At 46.1% G+C, this 13,061-nt stretch overlaps 1 protein-coding gene across 1 annotated transcript in view; it reads right to left on the bottom strand.

Annotated features, from left to right (window-relative positions):
* The window catches only part of LOC115153995 (gamma-aminobutyric acid receptor subunit beta-2), a 110,440-nt gene that overhangs the window by 59,134 nt on the left and 38,245 nt on the right, over window positions 1-13,061 (bottom strand). The window contains exon 4 of the mRNA XM_029699741.1: window positions 3,427-3,647. Within this exon, the coding sequence (XP_029555601.1) occupies window positions 3,427-3,647 (221 nt within the window). The remainder of the gene's footprint in view (window positions 1-3,426; window positions 3,648-13,061) is intronic.

Genomic DNA, 13,061 nt, shown 5'->3' with positions numbered 1-13,061 from the left:
AAACTTACAGAAAGGCACCTTCCTTAACTTTGCAAATTCTGTTGTTTTCTCTTTTCAATGACTTTCCTTTGAAAACTCAATGAGCATCTTTATTGTTGAGTTGGAGCTATATAAATTCCTTTGAAGGAGTGAATTTCAATTTTCAATATCAATCCAGGCTGCAAGTTATATTGGTAGCAAAAACACTGTCTCTGAATGTCAACAAAAGGTGCCTCATGAAAACACACTGGAGCACAAAAGCCTGTGGTGTTCGCTTTGTAATCACTCTGCAGGCGAATTGGCAGCTCAATGGCGAATAAATTAGTTTGGCCAATTTGAAAATGTGGAATATTTGTGCACAGTGGCTGCATCAGCGATCAGGAAACACTAGACTTACTGAATCCAATTAAGATTCCAATTAAAGAGGCAGTGAGCAGTTGAAACAATAACAAAGCATGCTCCCCACCCCTGTTTTGGTAAAAAGCTGAGGGATGGGGCTGGGCGGTCTCGGCTGGAGACAGCCTAGCTCGTCAGGGCTAGGCTATCTCAAGCCGAACGCATACGCAGACTTGAGACCCAGAGTTGTCTGTATTGCAGTATGGCCGGTCATTTTGTGTCTACTTGTCCCTTCAAGGGACCTAGCTCATTCGTTGGAGGGATGGGTCATAAAGATAATTGTTCTTCTCCCCTTACTCTTCCCCCTCTCCATGCCACCCTGCTGTGGGGCAACCAGTGCAAGTCTCTCCAGGTACTCATCGACTCGGGGGCCGATGTAAGTCTCACGGACGTCTCTGGTGTCCGAGCTGGGCATCCTTACTCAACCCCTCTCAATTCCCATGGGTGTTAGAGCACTGGACGGGCACTCTATAGGCTGGGTCACCCACCAGACCACCCCCGTCAACCTACACGTATCAGGGAACCACAGCGAGACGATCCAATTCCTGCTGGTTGAGTCTCCGCAGGTTCCCGTGGTATTGGGATTGTCTTGGCTCCAGCGACATAATCCCTCCAATGACTGGGCTACTGGTGCCATCGTGGGCTGGAGCCCATCCTGCCACACCCATTGCCTGAAGTCAGCTCTGCCTGCCCCGGGTCGTCTTCCTGGGGACTTGGAAATTGCCCGGGACCTCTCCGCCTGCTCAGAAGAGAACCAGGACCTCCAGGAAGGTTTCAGTAAGGCCTGAGCCACTTCGCTTCCGCAGCACCGACCGGTATCCAAGAAGGTCAAGCCTGAGGCACTGGCACGCCACTATAGTGCCGCGGCTACACCCCCGGAAGACAAAACCTTTCTCCCCTGCGCCAAGATCATTAGACCCTCCGCTGTTTGTCCTCTGTTGCCCCGTACCCTCCGTATTTTTCCTACCTCTTCTGTGTCTACAGTCAAACCATGTCTGACTGTCCCTTGTCTTCTGTTTCTAGGCCCATCTCTCCCCCCGTGTCATCGATGGCCAGCCACCGTACACGGTGAGATGCCTCCTGAAGGTTCAACCATGGGGCAGTGGTTTTCAGTACCTGGTTGACCTGGAGGGTTATGGCCCGGAGGAGAGGTGCTGGGTTCCCACTAAAGACATCTTGGACCCAGCCCTCATCGCCGACTTTCACCACCGGCACCCCAGTCAACCAGGTATCCACCCAGGCGTGGAGGGGGGGGGGGTACTGTCATGCCCTGATCTGTTTCACCTGTCGTTGTGCTTGTCTCCACCCCTCCAGGTGTCGCCCATCTTCTCCACTTATCCTCTGGGTTTTTATACCTATGTTTTCTGTCTGTCTGTGCCAGTTTGTCAAGTTTACCAACGTTTGTCCTGTCCGCTCCTGTCTTTCCCCAGCCTCTCTTTTCTTGTCCTCCTGGTTTTTGACCCTTGCCTGTGCTGACCCTGTACCCGCCCGTCTGACCACTCTGCCTGAGCTTGCCTGCCGTCCTGTACCTTTGCTCCTACTCTGGTTTATCAACCCCTGCCTGCCTTGACCTGTCGTTTGCCTGCCCCTGTTACAATAAACATTTTTACATCACACAGTCTGTACTTGGGTCTTAACTTGATACCTGATAGCTTTAGTAGTAGTGCTGCATGTAATCAGGAAGTAAGATGAGATATAGGATAGTAGAGGACAAGGTTTGCAGTTCCCTCTTGTGATCATAGTGCGGGGGGTGGGAGTACGTATAGGTGTGTGTTGTTTGTGTGTGTGAGGGCGGGGGGGGGGGGGGGGTGAAAGCTAGAGATACAGCGGACCACCCAACAATCTGACATCCACATCCAATCTGACCAACCCTCAAACAGGCTTTTCAGTTGACAGATGCTGTTGTCTAGAGAATCCTGTAATTTGTTAAGATGAATTGGGTTGTGCCGTGGCGGGGATCTTTGTGGGCTATACTCGGCCTTGTCTTAGGACGGTAAGTTGGTGGTTGGAGACATCCCTCTAGTGGTGTGGGGGCTGTGCTTTGGCAAAGTGGGTGGGGTTATATCCTGCCTGTTTGGCCCTGTCCGGGGGTATCATCGGATGGGGCCACAGTGTCTTCTGATCCCTCCTGTCTCAGCCTCCAGTATTTATGCTGCAGTAGTTTATGTGTCGGGGGGCTAGGGTCAGTCTGTTACATCTGGAGTATTTCTCTTGTCTTATCCGGTGTCCTGTGTGAATTTAAATATGCTCTCTCTAATTCTCTCTTTCTCTCTTTCTTTCTTTCTCTCGGAGGACCTGAGCCCTAGAACCATGCCTCAGGACTACCTGGCATGATGACTCCTTGCTGTCCCCAGTCCACCTGGCCGTGCTGCTGCTCCAGTTTCAACTGTTCTGCCTGCGGCTATGGAACCCTGACCTGTTCACCGGACGTGCTTGTTGCACCCTCGACAACTACTATGATTATTATTATTTGACCATGCCGGTCATTTATGAACATTTTAACATCTTGACCATGTTCTGTTATAATATCCACCCGGAAAGCCAGAAGAGGACTGGCCACCCCTCATAGCCTGGTTCCTCTCTAGGTATCTTCCTAGGTTTTTGGCCTTTCTAGGGAGTTTTTCCTAGGGAGTTTTTCCTAGCCACCGTGCTTCTTTCACATGCATTGCTTGCTGTTTGGGGTTTTAGGCTGGGTTTCTGTACAGCACTTTGAGATATCAGCTGATGTACGAAGGGCTATATAAATAAATTTGATTTGATTTCATTTCATGAATCTGGGGAAAAGTCAAGGATATGGACCATACGCTCTCATACGGTTGGCTAGTTAGACGGATGACTATGATCGATGACTAAGTCAACCAGCTCACTAGGTTGCCTTCATTGGATAGAGTTAGGCTTGTTATTGGTGTGATTTTGTACATGGTTTTGTTACATACTGGGGTGGAAGATAGAAAAGCCATATCCCTAAATTCATTTCAGATATCAGATATTCAGATAAGTAATGTCAAGTCATTTAAAAAAAAATGTATTATGAAACATTACAAACATTACCTTAGGCTATAGAGCACGGTTCCATCTGGATGGAGTCGAATCATTCTGTTTTTCACTGTGACACCATGGACAAAAGACTTCTTGTCATTTAGGAAGTAGGTGTCTGGGACCCACAGCTGATCCGCTACCCGGTTATCCAGGGTGAGATTGAGGGGAATCTCCGAGTAGGATAACCGCTTGTCTCGCCAAGCTTGCTGGAAATACATAGTCAATGTATAGTCCTGGAGGTGAGAGAGAGAGAGAGAGAGAGAGAGAGAGAGAGAGAGAGAGAGAGAGAGAGAGAGAGAGAGAGAGAGAGAGGCATATAGATTACTGGGGCCCAGGGATCAGGATGTTAACTCTAGAACAAAACTGCCATTTGACTAAAAGTGTTCAAAGATCTTCCCATTACCTTTCAGATCACTTTCAATATTAGATGATGTTAACTTAAAAGCAGAGGGATCATGTCAGGTAAAGGGTGACTAAGTGGTTCAGGGAGGAGAGAGAGGGAGAGAGGGAGGAGTGAGAGGGAGAGAGAGAGGAGAGGGGAAAGAGAGAGGAAGAAGAGAGTGGGAGGAGAGAGTGTGTATGAACCAGGGGAGAATCATTCAAGTTAACTCGACATGAGTTGTGTCTTTTGTGGCCTGCGACCATGACACTTTGACAGAATTATAGTCCTCTCTGTGACCCTCAAAACATTTATTTTAGCAATACATTAATATTGGTTTTCAATGTTGTCTGCAACGGCGTAGTACTACTGCAAACCTGCATAAAAAATTCCACCATGTCCAAATAAAAAAGCATGTTTTGATTTCAGTAGCAAGAGCCTAAAGTTTCAGACCATCCCTTGGCATTATGCATTCTCATCAAATGTAGTCAAATAGACGGCTTTGCCTAAAAGCTGTCTGCACTGCATTGTAAAACAAGGTTTAAGCAAAATATGTGTGTAAATATATTAGATATACAAAAGTATGTGGACACCCCTTAAAATTTGTAGATTTGGCTATTTCAGCCACACCCGTTGCTGACAGGTGTATAAAATCGAGCACACAGCCATTCAATCTCCATAGACAAACTTTGGCAGTAGAATGGCCTTACTGAAGAGCTCGGTGACTTTCAACGCAGCACCGTCATTGTATGGCACCTTTCCAACAAGTCAGTTCGTCAAATTTCTGCCCTGCTAGAGCTGCCCCAGTCAATTGTAACTGCCGAGCGCTGATGCGTGTAGCGCGTAAAAAATCGTATGTCCTCGGTTGCAACACTCACTACCGAGTTTCAAACTGCCTCTAGAAGCAACGTTAGCACTATGATATGTGTACTGTACATCTGTGTACTGTAGATATATTGCATCATCAACAAGTTTAATAGAAAAACAAGATAAGAAATATGACCCCATATATTGACTACTTCAGGTTTTTAACATCCTCAGTAACTTAGCCTAGTCCTGACTCCTCATAAGAAAGTTTATTGACTTATGAGTTAATGAAAATGATTAACAATATTCTCCATTAAAACAACATTTGACAAAATTAGAGCTCAAGAGCCCTTTGCATTTCAGCTGCATAATCATGTGTGGGGTTAGTCAAGGAGCATTGCAAAATTGTCAGAGTGAATTTGGAACAAACCAGCACCCGGCTCCTGCCACGCTAACAATAAGAAGCACAGCAATCCATCCATCCATGATAAATAAACTTGGGGAGACTTGCTGTCTCAGGGCACTTTTGTCACGACTGGCTCATCTTCTCCCAACACAGGATCTCAGGGTCAGCATTCATTTTCCATATGCCTATTGGTTGCGAATATGATGGCATCGCTATATCTACTGGACTAAATGGACTGACTGGGAAGGAGGGCTTGAAAGCAAAGATTGTGCCAGTGAGCTATCGACGTGACTCATGCCCAGCATTTCTCTCCATTTCTCCCCACATTAACTCAGTGTTTTGCTGCAAAGTTTGTTCCTAACTTGTTTGCTGCCATAACTATGTTATCGCTAGTCCTGTATCGCTAGTCCTGTAAAACATTGTGTATTGTAACATTGAAAGAACAAATGAGTCTGGTTATCATTATCATGTTTTTTTATGTTTATCATTCGTTTTCCGGTTAATGTTTTCATTGTTTATCGTAAATCCCCTATTTATATTCAGTAACATGTTCATTGTTGATCATTGTTACAGTGAGGGAAAAAAAGTATTTGATCCCCTGCTGATTTTGTATGTTTGGCCACTGACAAAGAAATCATCATTCTATAATTTTAATGGTAGGTTTATTTGAACAGTGAGAGATAGAATAACAACAAAACAATCCTGAAAAACGCATGTCAAAAATGTTATAAATTGATTTGCATTTTAATGAGGGAAATAAGTATTTGACCGCTCTGCAAAAAATGACTTAGTACTTGGTGGCAAAACCCTTGTTGGCAATCACAGAGGTCAGACATTTCTTGTAGTTGGCCACCGGGTTTGCACACATCTCAAGAGGGATTTTGTCCCACTCCTCTTTGCAGATCTTCTCCAAGTCATTAAGGTTTCGAGGATGACGTTTGGCAACTCGAACCTTCAGCTCCCTCCACAGATTTTCTATGGGATTAAGGTCTGGAGACTGGCTAGGCCACTCCAGGACCTTAATGTGCTTCTTCTTCAGCCACTCCTTTGTTGCCTTGGCCGTGTGTTTTGGGTCATTGTCATGCTGGAATACCCATTCACGACCCATTTTCAATGCCCTGGCTGAGGGAAGGAGGTTCTCACCCAAGATTTGACGGTACATGGCCCCGTCCATCGTCCCTTTGATGCGGTGAAGTTGTCCTGTCCCCTTAGCAGAAAAACACCCCCAAAGCATAATGTTTCCACCTCCATGTTTGACGGTGGGGATGGTTTTCTTGGGGTCATAGGCAGCATTCCTCCTCCTCCAAACATGGTGAGTTGAGTTGATGCCAAAGAGCTCCATTTTGGTCTCATCTGACCACAACACTTTCACCCAGTTGTCCTCTGAATCATTCAGATGTTCATTGGCAAACTTCAGACTGGCATGTATATGTGCTTTCTTGAGCAGGGGGACCTTGTGGGCGCTGCAGGATTTCAGTCCTTCACGGCGTAGTGTGTTACCAATTGTTTTCTTGGTGACTATGGTCCCAGCTGCCTTGAGATCATTGACAAGATCCTCCCGTGTAGTTCTGGGCTGATTCCTCACCGTTCTCATGATCATTGCAACTCCACGAGGTGAGATCTTGCATGGAGCCCCAGGCCGAGGGAGATTGACAGTTATTTTGTGTTTCTTCCATTTGCGAATAATCACACCAACTTGTCACCTTCTCACCAAGCTGCTTGGTGATGGTCTTGTAGCCCATTCCAGCCTTGTGTAGGTCTACAATCTTGTCCCTGACATCCTTGGAGAGCTCTTTGGTCTTGGCCATGGTGGAGAGTTTGGAATCTGATTGATTGATTGCTTCTGTGGACAGGTGTATTTTATACAGGTAACAAACTGAGATTAAGAGCACTCCCTTTAAGAGTGTGCTCCTAATCTCAGCTCATTACCTGTATAAAAGACACCTGGGAGCCAGAAATCTTTCTGATTGAGAAGGGGTCAAATACTTATTTCCCTCATTAAAATGCAAATCAATTCATAACATTTTTGACATGCGTTTTTCTGGATTATTTTGTTGTTATTCTGTCTCTCACTGTTCAAATAAACCTACCATTAAAATTATAGACTGATCATTTCTTTGTCAGTGGGCAAACGTACAAAATCCGCAGGGGATCAAATACTTTTTTCCCTCACTGTATGTCAATTGAGCAATAGTATTGCATTCGAGGTGTGTTAACACTGTCTATTGAAAATACTAATACCTGTTCTAGGTGTTAATGGTTTATGCTAGGTTAGGGCAGATATTTTTATCATTCAGGGGTGCTGCTTATTACAGAACTCTGTCAGAATATATGCATCTACTCAGCTGTGCGAGTTAAGTGTTTCACCATGATTTCCCTGCATTTGTATATTTTGTTGATAACCTCTGTATCCAGTTTCATCATCATCTGCACTGTTAAATAAATACAGACTATTTGTGTACCTGATCCTCTGATTCAACTTCTGCTCCAAGCCAAACTAACCAGTCAGTCTGGTCCTTTAATAACAAGGGGCCAAACTAACCAGTCAGCCTGGTCCTATATTAACAAGGGGCCAAACTAACCAGTCAGTCTGGTCCTTTAATAACAAGGGGCCAAACTAACCAGTCAGCCTGGTCCTATATTAACAAGGGGCCAAACTAACCAGTCAGTCTGGTCCTTTAATAACAAGGGGCCAAACTAACCAGTCAGCCTGGTCCTATATTAACAAGGGGCCAAACTAACCAGTCAGTCTGGTCCTTTAATAACAAGGGGCCAAACTAACCAGTCAGTCTGGTCCTTTAATAACAAGGGGCCAAACTAACCAGTCAGCCTGGTCCTATATTAACAAAGGGGCCAAACTAACCAGTCAGTCTGGTCCTTTAATAACAAGGGGCCAAACTAACCAGTCAGCCTAGTCCTATATTAACAAGGGGCCAAACTAACCAGTCAGCCTGGTCCTATATTAACAAGGGGCCAAACTAACCAGTCAGACTGGTCCTATAATAACAAGGGGCCAAACTAACCAGTCAGACTGGTCCTATATAAACAAGGGGCCAAACTAACCAGTCAGACTGGTCCTATATTAACAAGGGGCCAAACTAACCAGTCAGCCTGGTCCTATATTAACAAGGGGCCAAACTAACCAGTCAGTCTGGTCCTTTAATAACAAGGGGCCAAACTAACCAGTCAGCCTGGTCCTATATTAACAAGGGGCCAAACTAACCAGTCAGACTGATCCTATATTAACAAGGGGCCAAACTAACCAGTCAGACTGGTCCTATATTAACAAGGGGCCAAACTAACCAGTCAGACTGGTCCTATATTAACAAGGGGCCAAACTAACCAGTCAGTCTGGTCCTTTAATAACAAGGGGCCAAACTAACCAGTCAGCCTGGTCCTATATTAACAAGGGGCCAAACTAACCAGTCAGCCTAGTCCTATATTAACAAGGGGCCAAACTAACCAGTCAGCCTGGTCCTATATTAACAAGGGGCCAAACTAACCAGTCAGACTGGTCCTATATTAACAAGGGGCCAAACTAACCAGTCAGCCTGGTCCTATATTAACAAGGGGCCAAACTAACCAGTCAGTCTGGTCCTTTAATAAGAAGGGGCCAAACTAACCAGTCAGTCTGGTCCTATATTAACAAGGGGCCAAACTAACCAGTCAGACTGGTCCTATATTAACAAGGGGCCAAACTAACCAGTCAGACTGGTCCTATATTAACAAGGGGCCAAACTAACCAGTCAGCCTGGTCCTATATTAACAAGGGGCCAAACTAACCAGTCAGTCTGGTCCTTTAATAACAAGGGGCCAAACTAACCAGTCAGCCTGGTCCTATATTAACAAGGGGCCAAACTAACCAGTCAGACTGGTCCTATATTAACAAGGGGCCAAACTAACCAGTCAGCCTGGCCCTATATTAACAAGGGGCCAAACTAACCAGTCAGTCTGGTCCTTTAATAACAAGGGGCCAAACTAACCAGTCAGTCTGGTCCTATATTAACAAGGGGCCAAACTAACCAGTCAGACTGGTCCTATATTAACAAGGGGCCAAAATAACCAGTCAGACTGGTCCTATATTAACAAGGGGCCAAACTAACCAGTCAGCCTGGTCCTATATTAACAAGGGGCCAAACTAACCAGTCAGTCTGGTCCTATATTAACAAGGGGCCAAACTAACCAGTCAGACTGGTCCTATATTAACAAGGGGCCAAACTAACCAGTCAGCCTGGTCCTATATTAACAAGGGGCCAAACTAACCAGTCTGCCCGGTCCTATATTAACAAGGGGCCAAACTAACCAGTCTGCCCGGTCAGGGGCCAAAGGTAAGTAAGGGCACAGGAAATGGAGACACTGGTGAGTCTGCTGATGGCTGGTGGTGGTTGAGGATAACATACAATACAGTACTGTACTAAACAGGCCACTGCACGTGCAGCCTCCCAAAACTTGAGATAAATCCCAGTTGATCAGACATTATGTAGTTTGTGAAGACTCCATGGCAGCAAAGCCCAGCACATGTTGTTAGGCACGCGAGTGAACGCAGCGAGCGATATTACATTTCCCTCTCTACTCATCAATACACACGAGCATCTAATCAAATCAAATCAAATCTTATTTGTCATATGCGCCGAATACAACAGGTGTAGACGTTACAGTGAAATGCTTACTTACAAGCTTTTAACCAACAATGCAGTTTTAAGAAAAATAAGTGTTAAGTAAAAAATTACAAATAAAAATAACAAGTAATTAAAGAGCAGCAGTAAAATAACAGTAGCAAGGCTCTATACAGGGGGTACCGGTACAGAGTCAATGTGCGGGGGCAAAGGTCATTCGAGGTAATTGAGGTAATATGTAGATGTAGGTAGAGTTAAAGTGACTATGCATAGACAATAAATAGAGAGTAGCAGCAGTGTAAAAGAGGGGGTGTGTTGGTACAATGCAAATAGTCCAGGTAGCCATTTGATTAGCAGTTCAGGAGTCTTATGGCTTGGGGGTTGAAGCTGTGAAGCTGATAAGAAGCCTTTTGCACCTAGGTGCTCCAGTACCGCTTACCGTGCGGTAGCAGAGAGAACAGTCTGTGACTAGCGTGGCTGGAGTCTTTGACCATTTTTAGGGCCGTCCTTTGATACTGCCTGGTATAGAGGTTCTGGAAGGCTGGAAGCTTGGCCCCAGTGATGTACTGGGCCGAACGCACTTCCCTCTGTAGTGCCTTGCAGTCGGAGGCCGAGCTGTTGCCATACCATGCAGTGATGTAACCAGTCAGGATGTTCTCGATGGTGCAGCTGTATAACTTTTTGAGGATCTGAGAACTCATGCCAAATCTTTTCAGTCTCCTGAGGAGGAATAGGCTTTGTTATGACCTCTTCACGACTGTCTTGGTGTGTTTGGACCGTGATAGTTTGTTGGTGATGTGGACACCAAGGAGCTTGAAACTCTCAACCTGCTCCACTACAGCCCTATTGATGAGAATGGGGGGCGTGCTCAGTCCTCCTTTTCCTGTAGTCCACAATCATCTCCTTTGTCTTGATCACGTTGAGGGATAGGTTGTAATCCTGGCACCACACAGACAGGTCTCTGACCTCCTCCCTGTAGGCTGTCTCATCATTGTCGGTGATCAGGTTGTGTCGTCTGCAAACTTAATGATGGTGTTTGAGTCGTGCTCTTTGCTATGATCTATTAAATATCAGGCATGGGGTTCTTCTCTCTTTCTGATGAGAAAGTCTCTTGAAGTATCAACTCTCCCTTTTGGATTTGCCTAGACTGATCTATCATATCAATCAGTCTGTGGTCCATGTACTCTACAGACACATCACAGTGAGATATTGTCAGACACGTGCTATGTATTGGCTCTAGTGTCTGCACTGTACCACAGTACCATGTTCAGTGTTTCAATATTAGCAAAATAACTTGTTACCACATTATTAGTACTTTCTATGAAGACCCTGCAATAGAAGTGATAGGAGATGGAATGAACAGGCATTGTGTGTTTGTGTGTGAAGCAGGCTGGATTACACCAGCAGTATTCACATCATTATGACATCTCCTGCAATATGATGGAGGCTGGTGTGAGCTATTAGATAATCACTGTAGGCATTTCCTGCAATACACTGCATCTCTACACCCTACTTCACCCAGCTGTCAAAACTTTGGACAGACCCCACATTTGAATAAAGATTGCATTATGGCTGTGGCTTGTTAGGCTGAGGGATAAAGAGTCCCCCTTGTCATCCCATTGCTGTTATTGTATGGAAACAGTGTTACCTGAGAGGGGAGGCTTGCTTGGCATGATGACCCCGATGATGTGCCGCTGGGGCAATGTTACTGGGACTGGAGTAAAACATGGAGCTCCTCAAAGGAGTGTTACAGCCTCCATCTCTTTGGAGGAGTGTTACAGCCTCCATCTCTCTGGAGGAGTGTTACAGCCTCCATCTCCTGGAGGAGTGTTACAGCCTCCATCTCTTTGGAGGAGTGTTACAGCCTCCATCTCTTTGGAGGAGTGTTATAGCCTCCATCTCTCTGGAGGAGTGTTATAGCCTCCATCTCTTTGGAGGAGTGTTACAGCCTCCATCTCTTTGGAGGAGTGTTACAGTCTCCATCTCTTTGGAGGAGTGTTACAGCCCCCATCTCTCTGGAGGAGTGTTATAGCCTCCATCTCTCTGGAGGAGTGTTACAGCCTCCATCTCCTGGAGGAGTGTTATAGCCTCCATCTCTTTGGAGGAGTGTTACAGCCTCCATCTCTCTGGAGGAGTGTTACAGCCTCCATCTCTCTGGAGGAGTGTTATAGCCATCATCTCTCTGGAGGAGTGTTATAGCCATCATCTCTCTGGAGGAGTGTTATAGCCTCCATCTCTCTGGAGGAGTGTTACAGCCTCCATCTCTCTGGAGGAGTGTTACAGCCTCCATCTCTCTGGAGGAGTGTTACAGCCTCCATCTCTCAGGAGGAGTGTTACAGCCTCCATCTCTTTGGAGGAGTGTTACAGCCTCCATCTCTCTGGAGGAGTGTTATAGCCATCATCTCTCTGGAGGAGTGTTATAGCCTCCATCTCTTTGGAGGAGTGTTACAGCCTCCATCTCTCTGGAGGAGTGTTACAGCCTTCATCTCTTTGGAGTAGTGTTACAGCCTCCATCTCCTGGAGGAGTGTTACAGCCTCCATCTCTCTGGAGGAGTGTTATAGCCTCCATCTCTCTGGAGGAGTGTTACAGCCTCCATCTCTCTGGAGGAGTGTTATAGCCTCCATCTCTTTGGAAGAGTGTTACAGACTCCATCTCTCTGGAGGGGTGTTATAGCCTCCAGCTCTCTGGAGGAGTGTTACAGCCCCCATCTCTCTGGAGGAGTGTTACAGCCTCCATCTCTCTGGACGAGTGTTATAGCCTCCATCTCTCTGGAGGAGTGTTACAGCCTCCATCTCCTGGAGGAGTGTTAGAGCCTCCATCTCTCTAGAGGAGAGGAGTGTTATAGACTTCATCTCTCTGGAGGAGTGTTATAGCCTCCATCTCTTTGGAGGAGTGTTACAGCCTCCATCTCTTTGGAGGAGTGTTACAGCCTCCATCTCTTTGGAGGAGTGTTACAGCCCCCATCTCTCTGGAGGAGTGTTATAGCCTCCATCTCTCTGGAGGAGTGTTACAGCCTCCATCTCCTGGAGGAGTGTTATAGCCTCCATCTCTTTGGAGGAGTGTTACAGCCTCCATCTCTCTGGAGGAGTGTTACAGCATCCATCTCTCTGGAGGAGTGTTATAGCCATCATCTCTCTGGAGGAGTGTTATAGCCTCCATCTCTCTGGAGGAGTGTTACAGCCTCCATCTCTCTGGAGGAGTGTTACAGCCTCCATCTCTCTGGAGGAGTGTTACAGCCTCCATCTCTTTGGAGGAGTGTTACAGCCTCCATCTCTCTGGAGGAGTGTTATAGCCATCATCTCTCTGGAGGAGTGTTATTATCTCCATCTCTTTGGAAGAGTGTTACAGCCTCCATCTCTCTGGAGGAGTGTTACAGCCTTCATCTCTTTGGAGTAGTGTTACAGCCTCCATCTCCTGGAGGAGTGTTACAGCCTCCAT

The sequence above is a fragment of the Salmo trutta genome, chromosome 19 (genome assembly GCF_901001165.1).
Source record: "Salmo trutta chromosome 19, fSalTru1.1, whole genome shotgun sequence".
Classification (NCBI taxonomy): domain Eukaryota; kingdom Metazoa; phylum Chordata; class Actinopteri; order Salmoniformes; family Salmonidae; genus Salmo; species Salmo trutta.
The sequence above is the reverse complement of the archived record's forward strand: the minus strand, read 5'-3'. Positions and strand labels throughout refer to the sequence as shown.